The 24,882-nt window shown below is 40.8% G+C and overlaps 1 protein-coding gene across 2 annotated transcripts in view; it reads left to right on the top strand.

The window, feature by feature from the left end:
* The window catches only part of DENND1A (DENN domain containing 1A), a 373,522-nt gene that overhangs the window by 161,461 nt on the left and 187,179 nt on the right, over positions 1 to 24,882 (top strand). For both annotated transcript variants that reach the window (XM_074973359.1, XM_074973358.1), the window contains exons 6-8: positions 8,268 to 8,337; positions 9,550 to 9,630; positions 13,293 to 13,346. In XM_074973359.1, coding sequence (XP_074829460.1) covers positions 8,268 to 8,337; positions 9,550 to 9,630; positions 13,293 to 13,346 — 205 coding nt within the window. The remainder of the gene's footprint in view (positions 1 to 8,267; positions 8,338 to 9,549; positions 9,631 to 13,292; positions 13,347 to 24,882) is intronic.

Genomic DNA, 24,882 nt, shown 5'->3' with positions numbered 1-24,882 from the left:
GCCAGGGATTGACAAAGATTTTGAGAGGAAGGCAAAGTTCTGTACTATGTGTCAGCACATTCAGCATGATCCTGGTTCAGCACAATCCCTGCCTGTTGGTTGTAGCCTGAGTCTCCTTGGACATGTATTCATGTGGACTTTGCTGGACCTTTAGAAGGTTATATGGTTTTGGTCATAGTCAACACCCATTTGAAATGGCCAGAAGTTTTCAGAATGACTTTTACTATAGCTGCCAAGACAATTGGACATCATTGTACCTTGTTTAGCCAATTTGGTTTATGGTTACAGTTAGAGAGTGACAGTGGACCTCAGTTCCATTGTGAAAAATGTCAGAGGTTCTTAACTTCAAATGGAATTCAGTGCACATGCTCTGCTTCATACCATCCTGCTATAAGCAGATTAGTGAAACACTTCATACAAACACTTAAACATGCCATAAGAGCTAATAGGTCTATTTGGAGTCATCAACAGAAATTGGACAATTTCTTGCTTATCTACAGGAACACACCACATGCTACTACCCAGGACCCACCTACAACTCTTTTCTTGAAGAGATGTTTACTTACCTTTTGGGACTTGCTGTGTCCTGATACTGCCTCACGTGTAGCCAAATCCAAAGCTATGCAGATTGATCAATGTGAGATTTGTCATCGTTCTTTTCACGTAGGAGACTTAGGCCTGGTCTATACTGGGGAATTTGGTCAGTATAACTATGTCGGTCTGGGGTGTGAAAAATTCACACCCTTGAACGATGTCGTTAAACTGACCTAAGCCCGGCTGTAGAAAGTGCTAGGTCAACTAGCTACCACCTCTTGGGGAGATGGATTATCTATGCTGACAGGAGAAGCCTTCCCCTCCGTTTAGGTAGTGTTTTCACTGAAGCAGTACAGTGGCAGTAGTGGAGCTGCACCATTGCAACGTTTTAAGTGTAGACAAGCCCTCAGTGTGGACTTGCAACTATGGTTGTGGAGTGAAATGCACAGGACCTGTTTAGTTCATGATAAAACTATCCAACGGTATTTTATGGAAACAGATGCACCTGTTGCAGCCTTGACAAGCACTGGAGTATGGGGATGACCGGGAGGAATTTTTGTTCCTCCAGCTGAACCTCCTTCCATTACAACTATTAATTTCAGTGGCTTGTTGGGAGAAACTTTGGTACCAGATCCAGTTGATTCTGTACCACAGCCAATTGGTTCCTTCCCACTGACAGTTCCTGTTTGGAATGCTGCCTCTCCAACATTACCATATTATCCCGAGAGAGTGAAAAACAGCTGTGCTCCTGAGCTCATAAATTGCTTAGTGAATTGCTATTCCAGGGCAGAATAACCTATTGTAATTTAAGAGTCTGCAGTAGTCCACCCGCAACTGGTAGGTTATATAATGTTTATTGTTAGTCACGTACATGATGTATATGTGTTTGGAAAGATTTTTAAAGTAGGGCAGAGGACTGTAATGTCCTGTTCCTTTAAATGTTTGGATACTCTCCCCTCCCCTCCCCAGTGCAAAGCCTCACTTTCATGTTAGTTTGGGGTGGGCAAACTATGGCCCAGGGGCTGGATCCGGCCCCTCAGGGCTTTGGATCCGGCCCGCGGGATTGCCCCGCGTGGTGCTGCAGGTCCCGCACCGCTCTCAGAAGCGGCTGGCACCAAGTCCCTGGGGCCCCGGGGGGGCCCATAAGGCTCTGTGCGTTGCCCTTGCGCGCGCCCCCCCCCCCCAGCTCCCGTTGGCCGGGAACAGGGAACGGCGGCCAATGGGAGCTTCGGGGGAGGTACCTGGAGGGGTGGCAAGGCCAGTGCGCGGAGCCCTGTGTCCCCCGCTCCCCCAGGGGCCGCGCAGGGACGTGGTGCTAGCTGCTTCCCGGAGCAGTGTGGCGTTGGGCCAGGGCGGGCAGCTAGGCAGGGAGCCTGCCCTGGCCCTGGTGTGCGCCGCTGCCACCCTGGAGCCCGAACCCCTTCTGCACCCCACCCCCCAACTCCCTGCCTGCACCTCGCACCCTTCTTGCACTCCAACTCCTTGCCCTGAGCCACCTGTTGCATCCCGCACCCCTGCTGCACCCCAACCCCCTTCTCTGAGCCCTCGATACACCCCGCACCCCTCCTCTGCCCCAATCACTTGCCCTGAGCCCATTCCTGCACACCACACTCCCTCCTGCACCCCAACCCCTGCCCTGAGCCCTCTCCTGCACTCCGCACCCCTCCTGCACCCCAACCCCTTCTCTGAACCCCCTCATACAGCCCACACCCCTCCTCTGCCCCAATCCCTTGTCCTGACCCTGCATACAATTTTCCCACCTAGAGGTGGCCCTCAACCCAAAAAGTTTGCCCACCCCGTGTTAGTTTCAGTTTTGCAGCTAGAACAAAAAAGAAATCACAGCACACAGCTGTGTTTCTGTCAGCTCCCTCTGTGACTATCTCTCTCCTTTTCTGCTGCATCCAGAATATAACACACATAGCTTTTTTGTGCATAAAATGACACAGGGAGCTTCCAGAATTAGATGAAGGTTTCATACGCCCCATGGGAAAGCTGGACATCTTTTATCCCAATTGAGATAAAGCTTCCTTTTTTAGTCTTGAAGGGTCATGAGATGTTGGAACCTTAAACTTGTCACTGTTGAACTTCACACGTGAACCTAACACCAGTGTGTTTTTGGGGACAGAAGGAGTAGCAAAATTCCTCATTTGGGAGGAAGAAGTAAAAATGTTATGGAATATTAAATGTTAGGTTGGCAGTACTGAGAGAAAAATCCCTAATGGAGGCAGGCAGAGGTTGTGCTGATGGAGATGGCTTACTGGGCAGAGTACAGGAGAGGCATCCAAAGGCGCATAATCAGATTGTTTCTATGACCTGGCTTTACAATCCATCGCATCACTCTGTCTGTGTGCATCCATAGAGAACAAGTCACTTTGTTTTTCTGTGTGTATAGACATGCATATCATTTAATTTCTTTTGATTTTTTCCAACGCACCCATCCATTGCTCTGGGTGTTTTAAAATACACAATATAAAAATACAATTGGAATGGACTGCCTCTGACTCTTACTAGATTTCTGCTCACAATTATACTAAACTTGTCTGTAAACAACTATCAGCCCATATCCTTAGTTCTACTCCCCTCTTCAGTCTCCCAAAAGGAGAGTTGTTGAGCTTTACAGTGCATCTGAAAGGTTTACAAATTTGTGTAGTGACTAATGTATTTTATGGAGAGAGATGTAAAAACTGTAGAAATGGGCTTTTATGTGAAAATCACTCTACATATATCTGTCAATTAAAAGAAAATCCCAAAGGTGTCCTATGTCTTCCTTTAAACTGTTCAGGAAGAAGGAGGATGATCCAGTAATTAGGGCACTAACATGGGAATCTGGAGGCTTGGGTTCAGTTCTGTGCTCGGCCAGACTTCCTTCGTGACCTTGTGCATGTCTCCTAACCTCTCTGTGTGCCAGTTCATCGTCTGTAATGTAGGATAATAACACTTCCCTATGTCACAGGATTACCACAAGGATAAACACATTAAAGCTGTGAAGTGCTCAGTTTATAGAGTTTAAGGCCAGAAGGGACCACCAGATTATCTAGTATGACCTTTTGTGTATCACAGGCCACCAGTACCACCCAGCACCCGCATCCTAAACCCAACAACCAAAATTAGATACAAGCTTTACAGTCCACAGGAGATTAGACTATTATGTACCACAGGCAGAGAATAGGAGGGTCTGAGATGCACCAGTGCCCAAGGTCCCCACAAGGGAAATGATTGTGTGATATACCCAGATAAAGCTGGCAAGTGACCCTCACCCACATGCTACAGAGTGAGGCGAAAACCCCCAAAGATCACTTCCAATCTGACCTGGAGAAAAATTCCTTCCTGACCCCACATACGGTGATCATAGTGATCATTCCTGAGCGTGACAGTAAGAACCAGCCAGCCAAGCATCTGAGAGAGAGAGACCTAGGAAAACCTAAGATACACTACATTTTGCAATTTTTTCAAATATTATGTGTGAAAAATTGGCAATTACACCGGACACTCGCTAGAACACGCATCTATATAGTGCGAATTCGCATATAATGCGGTCGCGGCCATGGATCCCAAATTTAATTACTTTAATTGGAATTCATTTTAACGCGGTCCCCGCTTTAACATGGTACCACACATGGATCCCAAATCCCGCGTTCTAGCGAGGGTCCAGTGTACTGTGCTGATAAAATTAAGCATTACCAACACACTGCATTATGCAGCCACAGCAATTTAAATATGTAGTTAAATGTTATGAATGGCAGAGAATTCTCGGGTCTGTAAAAGGGAGTTTGTAGGTAGCATTTCCAATAAAATGCTGAAAGACCCTCAGAGGATGAGTGTGTAACACAGAAAATACAATGGAATTACATTAGATTTTCTGTGGAGGTGCCATTACTCCAAGGGCATTATGTTACCAGTACTGCCTCATACATTGTACCAGTGATAACAGAGAAGGGAATCATTACTTTCTTGGTGAGAAATCTTCCTCAGTCACACAAATAATCTGAAATTAAAGAAGACATCTAATCTTCTCCAAGTCACAGTTATTAAACAGTTACAGAGAAAAATAACCTTGTTTCCAAAACTGAGAAGCTGGAAATGTACGTTTTTGTATTAATGGGACGTTAACTTCTAAAGCTAATGCTGAATTATGTAATGATTTTAATTGCAGTTAATATATGAGACTAATGGGCAGTCGAGCATGTGAGAGAAATATGCTGCTGTCACATATCAAGATCTTCTCTCACTGCCCTACTTATATATAATATATCTGCAGCTCCATAATATGGTTGTGTTTAAGGAAGATGCTCTTGGCTGTGTGCATATTTTGTTTCTTATACCATTGCTCTTACTACTTGACTCTACCTGACAGTAATAAAGTTATCTCTGATTCCTACCCAAATCCTTACCCTTTTAAGGAGTAGTGTGTGTGCTCCCCCAATTCCCCCACCCATCCCAGTTATCTGAACACCAGTCAGGCAAATTTTGCCTTTCTAAAAGCAAAATACAGGGAGTGGAAAAAGCCTGTAGAAATATCCTTTCCTTCCCCGCAGGTCTGCCTCGTACACTGAAGTAAGACTGTGTCTTAAGACAACTGCTGTAGGCTAGAAGCCTGCTGCATTTATACCCAGATGAAAGGGGCAATGCAGAGTCTCATGGGGATTCTCCATTGGCTACATAAAGCTTGGTAAGAAAGCAAGGAGTCAGTTCGTGACAGCTTAGCAAACAGAGCACAGATCCCCAAAGGCATTCTCTTGTTTGCTTAATACTGTACCTTATAGAAAACGGTAGTCTAAACATCTAGACCTTTTATAGATGTGTTGGTTTGGCAAAGTCATTCTATGTTGTCTGTAATTCTGTTTGCTAATAAATTTCCTGTTTGAAACAGCAACGTTTCTGATTTCGAGATATTTTTGTATCATTCTTCCACTCACCCCCCACCCCGGCCCTGCAAGATTCTTATATATCTCCCTAATAGCCATGGGTGCCCGACATTCTTGTGTTGTTGCCAGCTTTGTAGTATGAAACATGAATGCGTTTCATCACCACCCAAATTGGAGATGCGAATTTTCAAACTGTAACATTGTTTAAAACCATAAAATACTGAACTAAATCGGTTACACTGAGCTGTGAATATTACTTGAGAGAGACCGGACAAAATAGGAGTAGAAAGTGACAGGCCAGGATTATAACCATGTCCAATAAGAGAGATGAATGAGCAGTAAGGAAAAATAGGGAGTGAGCAAGTGTAATAGAAATGGCAGTACGCCTCCCCTCACCCCGAACTGTGTGCAGAATGACCGTCAGTTCAGACATTTTAGCAATGTGTAAATATAAACATTTATCTGCACTTTTTTGTATACAGAAACTATTGACTAACTGCTGACTGACAAGAGTTAAAATGGAATTTGGATCCAATGTCCTTGCAGGCAACTGAATAAAACCTATAGAGTTGGCATGTTTGGCTTAATGAAGCAATACAGGAAACTCTGTTGGCTCTGTAGCAAGATAAGGTTCAGCTGTGAACTCTGGCCTCCCAACAGGGGAAAACAGTGGCTCTTTGAAGAAGCATACAACCCGAGTTTGGTTTCAAAACCTCAACACTGCCATCATTAGATAAGCATCAGTCAGTGCAAAAAGGTGCATTGAAACTATGCTGCCAGCCCCAAACTCTGTACCAAAAGGACTCAAACTTGAATACCAGATGATTTCTAAAGGGCTACCTTGTAGCAAACAATTATTAAACCATTAAATGTCTCATTCTGAGGAGATTGGTTAGATTATATTCATCGAGCATTCTGTGAGGATGCAGCCCAGTCAAAATTAGAAATTGGAATCTCTCTCATTTACTACTTATAAGCTATTGACAGAAATCTAGTTTAAAGCAAAAATAAAACTTCTAAAATATTATAATTTTGATTTTGTAAATGACATTTTCAGCTAAGGAGTCCTGCCTGATTAAGTCTAATTTAGCATGTCTTCCTTGAAGTAGGTTTTCTTTTTCACATTGTTAGCTTTAAAAAAAAAAAAAAAAAAGCAGCCTTAAACCCTTCTTTTGAAAAATATTTTTTGATGCTTGTATGGGTTTGTTTACCAGGTTCTTGTTAATCTCTGTGCAGGAGTCTTATTCTGAGAGGATTTCTTGTTACTATTATAATGGCTTTTAACTCGGCTGAGGTTTATTTAACTAAATGGGAAGAGAGAAACTTATCTGTCTAATCCCTCTTGAATGTTTACATTGTGATGCCAAACTAAACGTTGTTTAAAGTGGTAATTCTCTGTCTGTGCAATAGTCAATATGTGGTTCCCAGAGTCATTTGAAACATATTAACATAAGCGATAGTACTGTCATATAATGTGAAAAGCTAAGTTGCTTATCAGTATATTTTGATAAGCTACTTAAATTTTACAGTAGCATTTGCTGGCTTCAAAACAAATGTTAATGATGGAGTGCTGTTCACTTTATCTGTCACGTATATTGCTTCTCACTTCATTTATTACTACAAGCTGTACAGTTAGTAACCATAGGGGCCCTGATTTCTTTACAGTTGGCAGGATGTAGTCATATTGTGTAAAGGCTGTAAATTTTGTCCAACTATATCAAAAATATACTTTATTTGCTTCACAAGGCATCTGTGATTAACAGAGAAATCACTTTATGCTTCGTACTCCTAGCTTGTCTGTTCACTATAGCTTAGGGGAAATTCCTTGCAGAGATTTAAAAAATAATCAAAGATCCTTGCCATGCAAGAATGGTACAAAATCCAAGCAAAGCTTCCTACAGCACAGAATAGTGTCTTAGCTGTCTGTCCTTGTTTATGTGCAGTGGAAATGTCCCTAGAAGGCATAGCAGTACTAAATAGCCATACAGTGTGAAAAAGCAGATACATAATTTTCAGCATGTTCGCGCCTTTGAAAGTTGACTCTTCATTACTGATTATTGTAAAGAACTGATATGGTATAAATGAGGCAAATTTGCATTCAGGGTAAGTAGTATTCTTGGTCTAACTACAGCTTGAATAAGTGGAATTTTATAGATACTGGGTAAGAGAGTATACCCATCATTCTGGTGATTCATTTTAAAAAGAAATAATTTTTTAAAGAATATGCAAATAATGTTATTGTAATAAAAAAGAGGGGGGCAGGATCCAATTACAGAACAGCCACCTTTTCCTACCCTTTTTATGGCCCCAACAGCTGCATTTAAGGTCAGTAATTAAGCATGCAGTATGGGAAAATTTTGTATAATTAAAAAAGTGTCCAACAATATGTGCACTTATAAACAATTCCAGAATGTTACCAATGACTGCATAGACAGTTATGACTTCTGTATGATCATCCATTTGTTGCATGTGCAGTGAAATAAGTTTGGAAATGGTGGCCTTTGTTATGAATTTCCAGCATTGATTTCTCCGATTCTTAGACCTACTTTCACCCATTGCTGCTTTTCATGGTGGTGCCATGCTGTGGCCAGAAGCTCCAGGAGTGATTATTGGAAGCTCTGCAATCAAAGGAAGGGGACCAGTGGCCGATACATGCTGCACTGCAATGGCCCACCCTCCTGGCCACACCCACTGCAGGAGAGAGTACTAGCACACCTTCCTGCCAGCCATTTATCAAAGTGTCAGCTCAGATGGTGTGGCTTTTGTTAACGATGCATCTACTGTGTATAGCAAAACTTGCCAATCTAGAATTACATGATGATATTTTCAAGTAACTTACAGTTGTGCTTTTTCCTTTTTGTTTTTTAGTTATCTCCCATGGTTTGAAGTCTTTTATAAGCTGCTCAACATCTTGGCAGATTATACAGCAAAAGGACAGGTACTTTTCTGAGCTCTCTCATTTTGCAAAGATTAAATGTACTAGATAGGGTGAAAACTAACCATATAGGCAGTACGCTCATAGGAGAATAGCCAGTTGAATTGTCAATCTGTACCATACAGTCCTACAGAATGGGCTTTATGATCTACTTAGCTACTCTCATGAAAAGGGCTTTGAGAAATGCAACACGTTTTAGGTTAATTTTGGTATCCAAGAAAGAGTCATTGGAGAAAGCCAGGTACAGTTTAGTTAGGCAAGTACCATGAAAGTTCCTCCAGAATTCTGTTAATGTATCTTAATAATGGCCATAGCATCCCTGTAGTTCTGGTATTGGGCCTCCTGAAAGACAGACAGACTGTGCTTCCATGAGTGTTGGACAGATGTCTTCTCTAAACCTATTTATGTGGTGACCCGATACAGATTTGAAACGAGGTCTGCTGAGGCAAAAGGCCTTTTTCCTGTTGCTCATCCCATCTGTCTTACCAATATAGAAGACATAGACTTTTGCACTTAAAAGTGGGGTGGTGTTGTGGAATTCAAGTATGCTCTTTGATATTTCATTCAAAATATGAACTGAAAATATTAAGGGTCAGTTCTAGGTCTATAAACGAAAGTTGGTGGTGCATGGAGATTGTGCATATTGTAGAAAACTTTAGACATTGTATATATCATATATGTTTCAGATACGATAGGCTACTGCAGTACTGTTATAATCTGACTGGTTGTCATATGTTACTGCCTTGATTCCCTTACCATTTCTCCAGTAATAGTCGTATTTTGCATTTTATCACATTTGTACAGATTAGAAGAAGAAGGAGCGCTTGCCTTTTTATAATGATGTCTTCAGCTGAAAGCAAATAGTTTCTGTTATGAAAGAGTTGCTATGGAAGCTGGCCCTCCCTGGGATGAAATCATAGTAATGCATAGGATGGTGCCCTCATTGATTTCTTGAAAGATTTCAAAATGTAGAAACCTACATGTGGGAAGATGTATTTTGTTTCTAAAAGCAGCATTTTATATCGCCAGGATATTTGCATAGAAAATGGTGTCATTTCCTTTGAGTCTGCCGTATAAATCCTTTTGGCATCTGTTCCTCACATTTGCAAGTGATCTAGCCTCAGAGCACCCATATACTTACATCTCAGTGACTGGCATGAGATGACAATTTATTGTTTAGTGTTCCTTTATTAAGCAGGTACCTTTTTATTTCAGGACAGTCAGAGGAATGAACTCCTAGAAACACTTCATAAACTTCCCATCCCTGACCCAGGAACACCTGTTCATCTCAGTGTGGTAAGTGAGGGAAAATAGCAGCAAACTAAGGAGACACATTTTCATTATGTAACATTGTAAGAGAAAAACATCAGAACAGCGCTTTCTTCTTTTTGAGTCTTGTGGCAGATTATATTGTTTTCCCTCAGGGACAGGGAGCTGTGCATGCCCCCTTTCCTGTTAAAGCCCTGAAGAGCCTCTCTGTTTCCCTAGTGTTAATCCTGAAAAGAGTCCCCATCCTTGATCTGTAGAGGAGTAGGTGGGATTCTGTATGGACACTTGTGAGCATTGCTCCTTATCAGCTTGAGGGGTCACTGCTGAGCAACACAATACTCCTCTTATTGGGGTTCATGATCCTATCTCTGCAGCACTCCCAGCCCCTGCTGGCCTGCATTAGGAACAAGACTGGGAAGCAAACTCCCGAGTTCCCTGCCTGGCAGAGCAACACTCTGAGCACTAACACTTTGGTGCATGTGATTTTGGTGGTTTTTCCTTCCTTCCCACCTGAACAATAGTTATTCCTCCTCACACTTGCATTGAGGTTGTTATATTCTGCTACAGTCTTAGTGGAAAAACTAGTGGAAGAACTTACGGTTGGGTTGGTGGGGCTTTAAGGGAAAGATTTCTCTTTGTTTTCTTCTAGTTGATGTTTGCGGATCAACCTTGTGTTCTGGGCAGCAATTGCTAAAACCGAAAGAGCCAGTGAAAAATACTCAACAACATGTTGCTTTGTGTGCTGCTTTGGCTTTTAGAATTCACATTTAGAGCTGCCGATGTACAGCTACAGCTCTGCTTATCTGTCTCCCTCTTTCATTTCCCTTTTCCCCCTCCTTTTAAAACTAACTGCTGGCTACAAACAGCTTACTCTCATCACTCCACCCTGTAATGTCAGTCGACAGGTAGCAGTTGTTTGGCCTAGCTAGGTCACCAGCTGGCAGTGGAGATGACCTAGTCCTATCAGGGAAAGCTATTGTATGAACAGCATGTCTGCCTGACCTAGAGGACAAGCTGTCTCAGAGACAGGATGATCTGTTGGGATATTTCAGTTGTTTCATACCAGTGGTTTCAAGGAATGCTGTTGGTCTCCCCTTGCCTCAAACATTTCATGAGCACTGGAGCAGGAAAGAATATCAAAGGACAGCTTAGGGACTACTTTTGTTTTGGGCTATTTAATCATTGTAGTTTAGCTGTTTACAAGTTGATGGATCTGTAAGAGCTTGTGGAGTTTTTTCCTATTAATTGTGTAGTCTCCATATTCCATTTCCTCTGTTCCTTTTCAATTCAAATTAAAATAGTGACACATTGGGAAGCTAAAGTCTGCATTGCATACCGGTTTTATCTGTAGTCAGAGTAGCTGTTTCAGCTACTAGATATTTCAGCCGAAAAATTGTTCATAAAGTATGGAATGTATGATAAATCAGTATATACAATAGAATTGTGTGACTTGTGGAAACATTGCAAGAGCACAACAGCCCCCAAAAAACTTTAACACAAAATAAAGTGCCAGTGTTATAACACATTATAAAATTCAAAATAATATAAAATATACAAAATATTAACTTACAAACAAAAATATGAAGTGTGTCTAACTACCCTCACTTCCCAAAATAAGAACATCAAAAATGTCTTGCATTATCAAAGTAGCAAATAATAAAACAAAAATAGTTTCCTGGAATGTAAAGCAAGTAAATTTCTCCATTAAGCAATTCACAAATTGCAGTGGTGTGAAGGATCATGAAACTAGGAAACCAACATAAAAACTAGACAGTTTTTCAAATAGCTAAAAATAAAAAGGTGTACGCAAAATAGCTTTCCAGTTAAATTACTCAAACAGCATTATCTTCTTTAACATGCCATGGATTAAGTAAACTGACCATAAAACAGGATATCAAATTGCGAGTTTTGGTATTTGAAAGCCATGAATGAAAAATATATGGGTCTTGATCCTGCAAAGACTTATATATGTACTTCACTTTGCACACATGGCCTTCAGTATATGGCAACATTAGCAATTGATGTAACATACAAACCTCCTCCTTACTTTTTGTACTTATTCCAGCCTCCTCTTACTTCTGTGGGTTGATTTAAAACATTTTGGTAATAGAGAATGGATTCCCATTTGTTGCCATCCTCCGGCCCGTAGTGGAACCATTTATTGCACCTGAAAGAGATAATTTGTTCAGCTTTGTTTCTTTGTGCTGCACAATCATTTAATCATTGAACATGTTTTAAAAAAAAAATTTTGAAAAGTCGCATTGATGTTTCTTTGCAGTGGCCAAGTTCTGTAGTTAGATAACACTGTTAATTAATTTTATCGCTCGTAGTCTGTACAATCAGTTATTGTATCAGTCACATACAGTCACTGAAACTTGCTGCATCTTTACAGTCAGGGCTTTTCTGTATTGTATGTTTACAAATGTGGGAATGACATTATATGTTTATAATGGTTTCTTCTGCCATATAGTAATCTTTTTAGCACTGCAACTCTCTAGCTCTGTATTTATTTTTGGGCTAGTTTTTGATATAACCAATGAATGGATGTTTATCTGCTCATTATGCATGTCTTAACCATGACCAGCTGGACTTGAAGCAACAGCATCTGCTATGGACAAAATTTGCCATATGCAAACTTGGTAGTTTGTCTGTCTGGTGTGGTAGATCAGGGCATCTAAAGGGGGTACTTGGCAGGTTGGAGCATTATTTGGTGCAGATCTTTGACACCATCTACTGTGAACTTTCCAAACCACATAGCAATGCAAATGTGCATTGCACAGGGCTGCTCTGTGTTTCTGTTATCCATGGGATTCAAGAGACAATAAGCAGGAGAATAGTTAATAAATTATATACCTTAAGTTAGAAAAAAATCCTATTCCCAAAAGTTGTTTGCTTTCTTAAATGGTGGTGCTTTTTTAATTTCACAGTATATATTTCCCTAGAGGAACTCTCATTTATTCTGCCAGGTGATATAATTTTGCAGAGCTTCAATCATTCTCAAGCAGTCATCAGGAACACTCTTAAGGTACCACTGGAGAATCCTATAATATATAAAAGGAGATATGTCAAGGAGATCAAGAGCAACCATTGTTATTGCATCAGAACTCTTTGTATTTCCTACAGCGATTGGGGAGGGTAATTATGAGAGTTCCCTAGTTTAACACAAAGGGTGAATTACCAGTCAGTTTCATTCTCTGAAAGTAGGAGCCCTTTTTAGATACAGCTCCATCTCTTTTATTGCCTAAACAGTGAAACATATTAATATTGTACTACCTTAGGCCAAAAAGGAGCTGGCTGTTGAATGTTCTGTACTCAGACATGGATCTTGTAGTGGGCTGAGGAAAGATGGTCTGAATTACAGAAAGCTTTGGAGTTCTTCTGACATAGGTCATAACTAGTGTGAGGCTATGTGTATTAATACATCTGAAGTACAAGAATTACATGTAATTTATCCTTTTAAAGATATTTGATACTTTGTAACTCAACATTCGATATAGTGTTTTTTTAACCTTGAGAAAAAAATCTAAATTTTGAAATCAATGGCAAAATGATCTAATTGGTAATTGATATAAAATGTTGTTATATATTAGTTTCCTTTTGCAGTTATGGGCTCAACACATTACTGATTCCAAGCAATATTTTGTATTTCTTTTAACTATGCAAAAATAATTTTGTGTTTTCCTTTCCAGCATTCTTACTTTAATGTGCCTGACATCACAGAGCTTCCTAGTATCCCTGAAAATGTGAGTAGCATAGAGGATTATACGTTTTACAGTTTTTCCTTTTAATTTCAAGAACAGCAAGACAAAAAAAACTATCCTCACTTAGAGGTAGTAGTTCCTGTTACACGATATTTTGTGAACTCGTACTAGATATTGAAAGTCTTCCACTGTTTATCTTCTCAAACATTAAATATTGCTGTACCAAATTGTGTTACAGGATGTCTGCTGCTAAATTGCTTCTGCAGGATTAACCAGTGACACAATAAATTAGCTTTTTCCATAATTACTGTAAATTAACCCCATAAAACTTCTCTCCAGTATTCTCTCTAGAGCAAATGATTTACAGTGTCAGATGATGAGATTAAATTGTCTATTTAATTAAGAAAAAATACCAAGTGAATGGGAAGTTGTGACAGAATAATGGTCTCTTGATATAAATGCGAAATCAAGATGTTTATTTTCAGAGGTGCAGACATTAATAATTAGTGTTCCCAAAAATAAGGATATTTAAAAATAAAATAGCTCATCAGGAAAATGGCTTATTCTGCAATAGGTGTCTTAGTGGCTGTTTCTTACCACTATTGATAAAGCTTGCTGCTTTCTGATTGGTTTGCAAGGCAAACTTAGTTTGAATGAATGAAAATATCTTTGATAAAAAGTTATTATTTAAGAGAAACACGTACAGTTTCAGCCCACCCAAAACTGACTGACTAAAAAACTGACTATTTTTGCTAATGTCTGTCAATTAAGGAAGCTCAGCCTTCTACGTGCCATTTGCCAATGTCAGATACTATAATAATCTATTTAAAACTGAATTGTTATCAAGTACAGATCTGTGAAGTATTTTTCAAAGTGACGCCATGGCAGACCATTTTGGGATAGAGGAGGTATGAGTGTGTGCAGCTGTGCATATGTATGCATGAGTGAGGCAGATGAGAAGTTTTATCTATTTCACTTTTACCTAAACAGGCAAACTAGAAAGGTATGTTGTAAAAAACTTTAGTTTTTGAGATACGTTAAAATTGTGTACATTCCTGTTTTATAAATCCTAAAGATCTTTCATTTTTTAAGAAAATTTACAATTTCACCATGAGCCAATAATAAAATAACCCTGGGTTTTGTCACTTCCAACCCACTTGCCCCCAAATTAAAGTTTTGTGCTCCCTCTGCTGGTTTCCCAACTACAGTTAATATACCCGGTTTCCATAGTTCTGCTGCTGCCATCAATGATGCTTCAGACTCGGTAAGCAGAACAAAAGTATAACTTCAGTAACTGACTGACTGTGCATTTTTGTGAGACATAGTTTCTGTTTTAAAATTAAGCTTATCAGAAAGATTGAAAAATACACTATATTGAAGCTGTTCTTAATGTTTTCTGAAGTTTTTTATAACGCTATTTATTGTTTTGAGTCCAGAATGTTAATGATGAGTTTAAATATCTCTAGTTGAAGACCATAATATTTAAAATGCCAAAATTGCTAGGGCTTCAGAAGGGGTGAAGTGCAGTTGTTTTGTATAAAACCTCCTTGGACTTTTCAAGATATCACCTTTGGTATTTTCTCCCACATTTTCTATCCTGCCCCACTGGTGTGTTCTTAGTGTCTTCACAATTTGGTGTCTGAATTCTGGCTAAGCGCTGGGGCAATAAATTCCAGTTTTCTGGACTTCTCTGCAGCTTGGTGGATACACTGGTAGGAGGTTTTAAGGCTAACTTTCTCTTTTGTGAAGACAGCATGCTTCCTCTCTGCCATACCTACACAGTGGCAGGCAACAAATCAAGAGTTTGGTCCATTATCCAGATGCAGATTATTAAGGATGATGGCCATGTAGACAAATTGGGATGGAGGAGCATGGTAGGGACCTTTTAAGAAGACCATGGGACTGTCTTAAATGATCACAAAGGGACCAGTAAAGGTCCGTTGCATACCACATAGCTTTCTTAATGAAGGTTGAGCAGAACTTTACTCAGTTTCTGGGTTTTTTTGAGTGGTTTCTTCAGAGATACACTTCAGCCCAGTGTCTGTACAGTGTCTTGTACAGATTTCACCGTACTTCAGATGTGTCATCAGGGGAGAGGTCTGCAAGTGTCAAACACAGAGAGGACCTAGCTGACATTTGCTGGCCTTGACCACTCTTTAGACCTCCTTGTTATGGGCCTTTTCCAAATCTGCCTGCCTGATATCTCAAAGTCTTGCTGCTAGATAAAGGACAAAACCTTCTGAGGTCAGATGCTGCACCAAAAAAAAAAAAAAAATCCATTTGTGTTATAAAAATAAAGAATCCAGCCAGACCTTCTAATTATTTATTAGTGTGTTGCTTGGTGAGTTTGTGCAGCAGATGTTTGTCCTTTGTTTTTCCCATTGCAAATATACATAGTTACCCGCTTTTCTGTAGGTCTTTACATTACCATTAAATTTAATACACATGCTTTATTTATTTTTTGTGGCATTGGTTTTCATAGAACTTTGATACATTAGGAGTAATACAGGGCTTACGTCCTGAAGCTAAATCAGCAGTCAGTCTGGTTTGAATGAGTATGGTATCTTTTCCCAAGTGGTGGTGGTGATAATGTTTTAATGCTAATTTCTTCTTTCATCTAATGATCTTAAAGATTTTACAGTGAGGCCACCAAGGAGGTTGGGAAGTATTATTCCCATTTTACAGATGGGTATGTTGAGTCACAAAGAGATTGAGTTGGGAGTGATCAAATAATGAATCACCAGCAGAGATTAAAATAGGATACAGGATATACCACACAGTACTGATTTCAGAATGTATAGTTTTATTTACCTTCAGTCTGTTACATCTGCAAGTGACGTTGGCTTGAGTTCTAAGGCATGAGCCAACTTCCCAAAATATCTGTACAGGAGACATGATGAATGCTTGTGAATCAAGGCTTTTATAAAAGAAAAGGCTTTGGACCAGAAGGACTTGGAAACACTTTGAAAGCTTAATGTTCAGTCTGAAGGAGAGGGGATTGCCTTGTGTTGCTAAAAAGCATTTCCTTTGGATCATTGGTTGGTGTTGATAGGCTTCAAAGGGAATAATGTGGTCCCAGCAATGTGAGTATCAATGTGGATGATGGGGGCTTTAATGGAGGGATCCTCAGCGTTCTGACAGAGAATGCAGAGGAGACACACGGGAATAAAATGGAAACAACAACTGATGTGATCGTAGAATATCAGGGTTGGAAGGGACCTCAGGAGGTCATCTAGTCCAACCCCCTGCTCAAAGCAGGACCAATCCCCAACTAAATCATCCCCGCCAGGGCTTTGTCAAGCCTGATCTTAAAAACCTCAAAGGAAGGAGATTCCACCACCTCCCTAGGTAACGCATGCCAGTGCTTCACCACCCTCCTAGTGAAAAAGTTTTTCCTAATATCCAACCTAAACTTCCCCCACTGCAACTTGAGACCATTACTCCTTGTTCTGTCATCAGCTACCACTGAGAACAGTCTAGATCCATCCTCTTTGGAACCCCCTTTCAGGTAGTTGAAAGCAGCTATCAAATCCCCCCTCATTCTTCTCTTCCACAGTCTAAACAATCCCAGTTCCCTCAGACTCTCCTCATAAGTCTGTGTTCCAGTCCCCAAATCATTTTTGTTGCCCTCCGCTGGACGCTTTCCAACGTTTTCACATCCTTCTTGTAGTGTGGGACCCAAAACTGGACACAGTACTCCAGATGAGGCCTCACCAATGTCGAACAGAGGGGAACGATCACGTCCCTCAATCTGTTGGCAATGCCCCTACTTATACAGCCCAAAATGCCATCAGCCTTCTTGGCAACAAGGGCACACTGTTGACTCATATCCAGCTTCTCATCCACTGTAACCCCTAGGTCCTTTTCTGCGGAACTGCTGCCTAGCCATTCGGTCCCTTGTCCATAGCGGTGCATGGGATTCTTCCATCCTAAGTGCAGGACTCTGCACTTGTCCTTGTTGAACCTCATCAGATTTCTTTTGGCCCAATCCTCTAATTTGGCTAGGTCCCTCTGTATCCTATCCGTACCCTCCAGCATATCTACCACTACTCCCAGTTTAGTGTGATCTGCAAACTTGCTGAGGGTGCAGTCCACGCCATCCTCCAGATCATTAATGAAGATATTGAACAAAACCAGCCCCAGGACTGACCCCTAGGGCACTCTGCTTGATACCAGCTGCCAACTAGACATGGAGCCATTGATCACTACCCTTTGAGTCGGATGATCTAGCCAGCTTTCTATCCATCTTATAGTCCATTCATCCAACCCATACTTCTTTAACTTGCTGGCATGGGAATAAAATGGAAACAACAACTGATGTGATAAACTTAGTCCAATAAATTTTTGTGCAAATTCATCAATCTAGGTCTCAGTGTAAGAAAAGAATAAAAACAAATTTTGAAAATGAAACCCTTAGTCTAAGGTTTGTTGTTAAAGACGATTCTCAGCTACTTCTCAGGTTTCTACTTAATAAAAGCAGTGCTTTTCTTTGCTAATGAATATCATTGTGTAATTGCACACTCGGGTTTTATCTGTCTGTCAAGGTAACTTTCATGTAGGATTGTGGTTTATATAGACAATAATATAAAGGCATTAAATGAACATAAATCTTTATAGATTTTAAACAGTTGACCTGCATTTTTAATAATGCCACATATCATGGCAGTAATTACATTTTTAAGCCTCTATTAACAAATCTTTAGTAGTGCTAGAGTTTGAAGTTGTGTGTAATGATTAATGGAAAATCACATAGAACTCCATTTGGAACATTAACAAACTTGTCGTAATTATCTGGCTTTGTGTCAGAACAGAATGGTTAATGATCCACAAAAGCATTTAGTGTGGACAGTTACATATAACACCTGAGAGTTCACTATTTCAAAAGATTTCTTAGGATATATGAAAGATTTATGAATGCATTGTGACTTTCAGAAATAAACAAATTGGGTTCATTGCAGGAAATATATTACCAAGTAGTGTTAGACACACGGAATCCATTGTATTTCAGATTTGTCAGGTAATTTAGCTGTTTCAGAGATGATGGAAGTTTCTTTCTGATGTGCTGTGATATATATTCTTTGCATTTTACATCACAACCTCAAACTGCATGATATCTCACTTATTAAAATATATGTATCTGATTTAAGTTCTTGAGTTCCATAACTTTTTTCAAACTAGTAATTTTATATTCCTATAGTTAGACCATTTGTAACAGAATACTCACCTCTTTCTTCTTTCCTGCCCTCCAAAAGCTACATCCTGGCATTATAAAATATATTATGGATTACTTAATATGTTAAGCAACTGATAGATCTTTGAAGAACAACTTTTATATGTGTGACATTTGGAAGAAGATGTGCTTCTAAATAAATCTGGCCTATTCCAAAAGGGAAATTTACAAAAGACTATTAAATGAAGTTTAGACCTAGAGATGAGTGACTAGCTATGATAGTTTGAAAGAATTTGTTTTTCAGTGATGCATATACATTTTTAATGGCAGTTTAGCATACATAGAAGTTATGGTGCACTTACTATTACATTTGTGACCCCAGTTGTTGTTCCATTTCACAGAAGGGGGTACACTCAATTGTAATCCTATTGAGAAGTTGTCTTTGGGATGATGGTGAAGGAGGAGGAAGCAGGAGTGAGATCTTTTGGCCTGAATAAAATCAACAAAAAGTGCACATACCTATTAACAATAAAAAAAGAGTAATTGTTGAATGAATTTAGGGTGGGACTGTGAAAGTAGCATGAAGGAGTTGTTAGGCTTCCAAATCTCATTGATTTTTAATGGGATTTGGGTACCTGATTCCCTTAAATTCTTTGAGAAATCTCAGCTTTAATGTCCAAGGAGAGTTTTAAATGGTGAGAAATCAAATACATAACAACTGTACTGAGTACATTGGGACTTCTCTGTTTTCAAGCAGCTTGGTTCCTACTCATTTTCAGCTTAGCAACTTAGGAGGTGTAGCCACCTATTTTGAACTTATCTCAATTTTCTCTTTAAAGATGACATCTTTTTTTTATAAATAAATGTGCAAATCACTGCACATGCATTGCCCAGCCTCAGTATCGTGCCATGGATCCTGCATGTTCTATAGGTGCTCTCTCCACTTTCAGAAATTTGCAGATCTTTAGAGAGGAAAAATAAAACCATATAAAACTCTCCACATGTAGATATATAAATGTCTCAAAAAGCCATTGTCATGCTTAGGCAAACTTTACAAAACCTTAACAGCTTTTCCCCATTAAATTGTCAAGTTCTCTTCCTTTATTTGCCTCTCCTGATAGATTTTTGTTAATCTTTTAAGCTTTCACTTTCTGTGTAGTTGATTCAGTTCAGGCAGAATTCAGGGATTCTACACTCCTTTTGCTGTGCCCGACTCTGCTAACGTCAGTGGAAGTTGCATGCTCCTTGAGGGAAGAATGGGCCCCCTAATATTTGTAACATCTTGATTCATACCACTTGGAAAAACCTGTGTCGTCACGCACTGTGTTTTGGCATCACAGAGAGATGGGTGTGTGGGGAAAGCAGAACTTTAAAGGAGACAGCTTCTGTTTAGACACAAATATCTTGCTAATCAGCACAGATGGGCCGAGAAATACAGAAAAAGTACATGACAGTTTAATGGGGTTTTGGCAAAGTGTGTTGTTTTTTAAAAATATACCTGTATGTGGCCATAGGTTTTCCATAACAAGGGGTCTAATGAGACCTGACTGATGTCTTTATACCTTTTTGTTCCTTACTAACAAAAGCGAGTTTATTTTTGAATATTTTATTTTTAAAAATCATCACAAAAATCCTCCAAAAATCAGGCGTAATTTTTGTCTCTAGCTCTTCCTTTGTATTTGGATGGCAAGCTGTGGAACATATTTTTGCACAGTATGAAGCTTCTTGGCAGACTCCTCAGGCCAAGTATTGGTGGTTTTAGAGTTATCTTTGGATCTGTCAAAAGTGCTAATGGGCTTTCTGAGCTTCTTTAAGCTTCTACATCCTATTTGATTTCTGCTTTTTGTGTTCTGCTTTATTCTATGATGATTAAGATCCCACTTGAACAAATGATTTGTCTTAATTTTGCTTTATCACATGTGCTGTTTGTATAAATATGCATACTTACCTTTCAGCAACCTATAGTACATCCACAAGCAATTTATTTTGAGTCAAATCCATTAATTTGGTCTTTTCTGATGTGCCCTGAATCAGATGAAGCTTCCTATTCTAAAACTTCTTTTAAATGCAGTTTGCATTGAGTTTAAACCTTCTCTGCAAATTAAGAGCCTGTTTCTTCCAGCCTTGCTCAGACTGAGAAGCACCTTAGTCCATGAGTTAGTACGCCATTAATTTCAGTTGGGATGGCTTACAGAGTAAGGTGTAAGTAAGGGTGACTAATATTTTACTCACTGTCATCCATGAGCCATTTCACTACTCAAGTAAAACAGTAGCATGTGCTTCTCCCCACTGCAGTGTGTGGAGGGAACACTGGCAGAGCTGCCCAGAAGGGAATGCCTGCTGCAAGGGAGCATGGTCCTCTAGGATGGGGAGGAGAGGGAGTTGGGTAAATAGCTGCATGATGTAGCTTGTTTCTTTCTCAGAGCTGCATAAGTTACAATTATGTTGCATGGTCACTCTTTAACCTGAGCAGCAGCATTGAGAAGAGCTGTGCTGGTGTTTCTGCAGGAAGCATTCACAGGGATTCAGCTCTGTATCTGCCTGGATCTTGCCTTGGCTGCCAGTATCAGTAGCCCTGCCCCTAGCTGGTCTATTATTCTTTCAGTAGTGTCCTTATGGGTGCTCCACTTCAGGTGCACTTGTGCCCTATGTGCCTTTGATTGAAAAATTTTGGTGGTAGTGCCCAGAAATGCACCCTACACATCCTCGTGCCCCATACTGAGGATCTATGGAGCTGTGCAGGTGAATGGCCCTCAGTTTCTTCTCAACCACCTCAGCCTGAGATGGATGCTAGTGTGCCTGCTTCGCTATACAAAGGTTATGCCTTAGTCTAATTTTTTTTCCTTTTCCTTATACTTAAATTAATTCTATACTTTGTTTTGATTGTAGCAGGGGTTTGTTTTTGTAATCCCTTCCCTCCTAGTGGTGCTCTTTTCTTTTGTGATCCCCATTGTCCCAAGGTAGGCAAGGATCTCTGGGTTTCAAATGTTGCCTCGCTTGCTAGGAAGCTATCCCGGTCAGTGAGGGGCATTCCTGGTGTATCTGCTGCTTGGGAGAAACGCACATTTCTCAAAAGTGTTCTGTCTGTTCAGCATTCAAAAGCAGAACTAGGAGATAAAATGTAAACTCTTAATGATGGAGCATTCTCTCTGTCCGGCCTCAGATTGAGGCCAGGAGATTCTGGCTGGACGTTGACGTCTGAGTGAGCATAATGCCCTGTTGACATCTGCATGTTCTCCCAGATCTGCTAAGGAGAGAGCCTTGGAGGACTCATTCTCCTCTTAAAGAGTCCACTTCAGGAAAGCCTCAGTCTCCTCAAAGTAAGTCCACATTGGAGACCTTGTGTCCTGCAGTGGGTACTGCTGAGGCTCCAGGCTCCGTTGGTATGAACCTTGCACCTGGGGCTCTGAGCTCATCTAAGATGAAAGGCATCAAATGCCTTAGTACCGAGACCCTCCTCCATACCACAGGAGGAGGGCACTATAGCGAAGGAATCTAAGCACTCTACTTCTAAAAGGGCAGTACCTACAACTCTTTTGGTATCTTCTATATATAAACTGGCCACCAACATGTCCTCAGAATGGGAGAGATGCCATGCTTCTCATACTGTCTTTGTTCTTCCCCAGCCATCTTTGTTGGTACTGTATACTTCCATCAGACAAGACCAGAGCAGTCTATGTCCTTGGTACTGACTGTGGAACCTTTCCCTGTACAAACTCAACCCCACACAGTGCCACAGGAATTCAGATACTCCGAAGACTTCTGTGTTTCAGATGAGCCAGAGTCTGAATGCCTCTTGGTACTGAGAGTGGCATGGTCACCAAGACTGAACTATTTCCTGGTACTGTTCGGTTCTCCAGCACCCTCTGGGATGGGTAGAGCTCCTCCTTTAGACAAGGAGGGTTTCTCTTTCAACTCCCAAATATCAGTGCAGGATTCCCCTATTCACCATCCAAGGGACTTTCCTCCTGCCACTTTTGGTGAAAGAGGGGAGCCACTTCTGGGATGAACTCGTGCCCCTCTGCACTGGTTCAAGCAGCATTGGATGGGATGCCTCCCATGCCTTATGGACTTTCTCAGTGGCCTTGCTGGGATTCTTGGGCTGCATATAGACAACAATTTTCACAAGCTCCTACACTTTTTGATGTGGAGACCAAGAAGGAGATATTCTCCTCACCTATTTATACTCCCTCCATTACGTCAGGTGTCGGAATCCTTTAAAGAGCAGGAGGCTACTCCACAAACAAATATCTCCTCATCTTCTCTAGATGAGACAGTTATGCTCCTTCACCTTCTCTGGCTGATGATATCATACAGTTCCAAGACATAATGAAACATATTGAAGTCTCTTTACAGATCCCATTAGAGGTGATCAGAGAGTCTCACCATAAGCTCCTGTATATTCTGCAATGGACATCCTCTGCTCATGTTGCCTTGCCAATCAACATGGCTCTGTTGGACCCTGCTAAGACCATCTGGCAGACCCTGGCAACAATACCACCAACTTGCAAGCATTCCAATAAAAAATATTATGTCCCAGCCAAGGACTCTGAATTTTTATTTTCCCGTCCTTCTTATTCCCTAGTTGTGAAAGCAGTGAATGACTGGGGTGGACAGCACCGTGCTAAGTTACACCTTATGAAAAGGATCAAAAATGTCTTGACATGACAGAACAACATAGTCTGTATTTTCTACATCAATAGACCCACCGAGATGCCCTTTATACTGAAGCAATAAAGTTATTGAACTGGCGTATAGCCAATCACACCCTCACTTCAGCAGCTTATGTTCCAGGCTACAAAACGCCATAGCTAACAATCTCAGCAGACACTTCTCCCATGATTATGAATGGGAGCTGGACTCTGACTCTCAATAATGTTTTTCTGACTTGGGGATTTCCAGAAGTGGATCTCTTTGCCACCATTATTAGCAGGAAGTGCAAACAATTTTGCTTGAGAGGGGGTTTGGCCCTTACTCTTGGGGAGATGCTTTCCTGATTCCATAGACAAGGAACCTTCTCTATGCATTTCCATCCACTCTCCTAATATTGAAGGTGGTAAACAGGATCAAATAGGACAAAGCCAAGATTTATTAATAGGTCCAGTGTGGCCCAGACAGGCCTGGTGTCGTTACCTGATTTACCTTGCCATTTGTCTGGGAATGAGTTTTCTGTCCAATCCCAGTCTTCTCTCTCAAGATGCCGGTTGAACTGTCCATCCCATCCTGGGAATTGGGCTTGGTTACTTGATGGTTCTTGGGGATAGAGACTTCCTGTTCAGTAGGTGTTATTAAATAGTATGGAAGCATCTACGCCTAATTCTTACTTGCAGAAAAGAAAAAGGTTTCACCGCTGGTGTGACCATCAACATCTTTCATCCAGGCATTCTTCACTCTCAATGATCCTTGACTATCTGCTAGTATCAAAAAAGTCAGGATTATGTAGAGTTCCATCAGGGTTCACTTGGTGGCTATAATAAGGGCATTACCAAATTCACGGCCATGAAAAATGCGTCACGGACCATGAAATCTGGTCTTTTGTGTGCTTTTACCCTATAGTATGCAGATTTCGTGGGTGAGACCAGTGTTTCTCAAATTGGGGGTTCTGACCCAAAAATGAGTTACAGGGGGCCACAACGTTATTTTAGGAGGCCACCCTTACTTCTGCACTGCCTTCAGACCTGGGTGGCCAGAGAGTGGTGGCTGCTGACCAAGGGTTCAGCTCTGCAGTCAGCAGCGCAGAAGTAAGGGTGGCAATACCACACCATGCCATCCTTACTCCTGCATTGAGCTGGCGGTGACTCTGCCTTCAGAGCTGGGCTCCTGGCCAGCAGCCGCCGCTCTCTAGCTGCCCAGCTCTCAAGACAGCGCCACCGCCAGCAGCACCACAGAAGTAAGGGTAGCAGTACCACAACCCTCTCTCCCCCCCCCCCCACAATAACTTTGTGACCCCCCCAACTCCTTTTTGGGTCAGGACCCCATAATTACAACACCCTGAAATTTAAGATTTAATTAATTGACATCATGAAATTTGCTATTTTTAAAATCCTATGACTGTGAAATAGACAAAAATGGACTGTGAATTTGGTAGGGCCCTAGCTATAACAGCCTTTCATTCCCCAGTTGAGGGACTTTCAGTGTTTGCTCATCCCACCATGGCGAGATTCAGTGAGGAGTTGAGGAACCTTTTTTTTCACATTTAGGATTTAAACTTTGTAATTAAGTGTCTTATGAAACCTCCTTTTGAACCGTTGGGCACCTGTTCACTTCTTCAGCTATCCATGAAAATGGCTTTCTTGGTGGTCATCACTTCTTGAAGAGTCAGGGAAATGGGAGCTTTAATGGCGGACCCTGCTTTTACATTGTTTTTCAAGGAAAAAGTTTCATTACATCTGCATCCTAAATTTCTAC

Source organism: Natator depressus, chromosome 16, assembly GCF_965152275.1.
Source record: "Natator depressus isolate rNatDep1 chromosome 16, rNatDep2.hap1, whole genome shotgun sequence".
Lineage (NCBI taxonomy): Eukaryota > Metazoa > Chordata > Testudines > Cheloniidae > Natator > Natator depressus.
The sequence above is the reverse complement of the archived record's forward strand: the minus strand, read 5'-3'. Positions and strand labels throughout refer to the sequence as shown.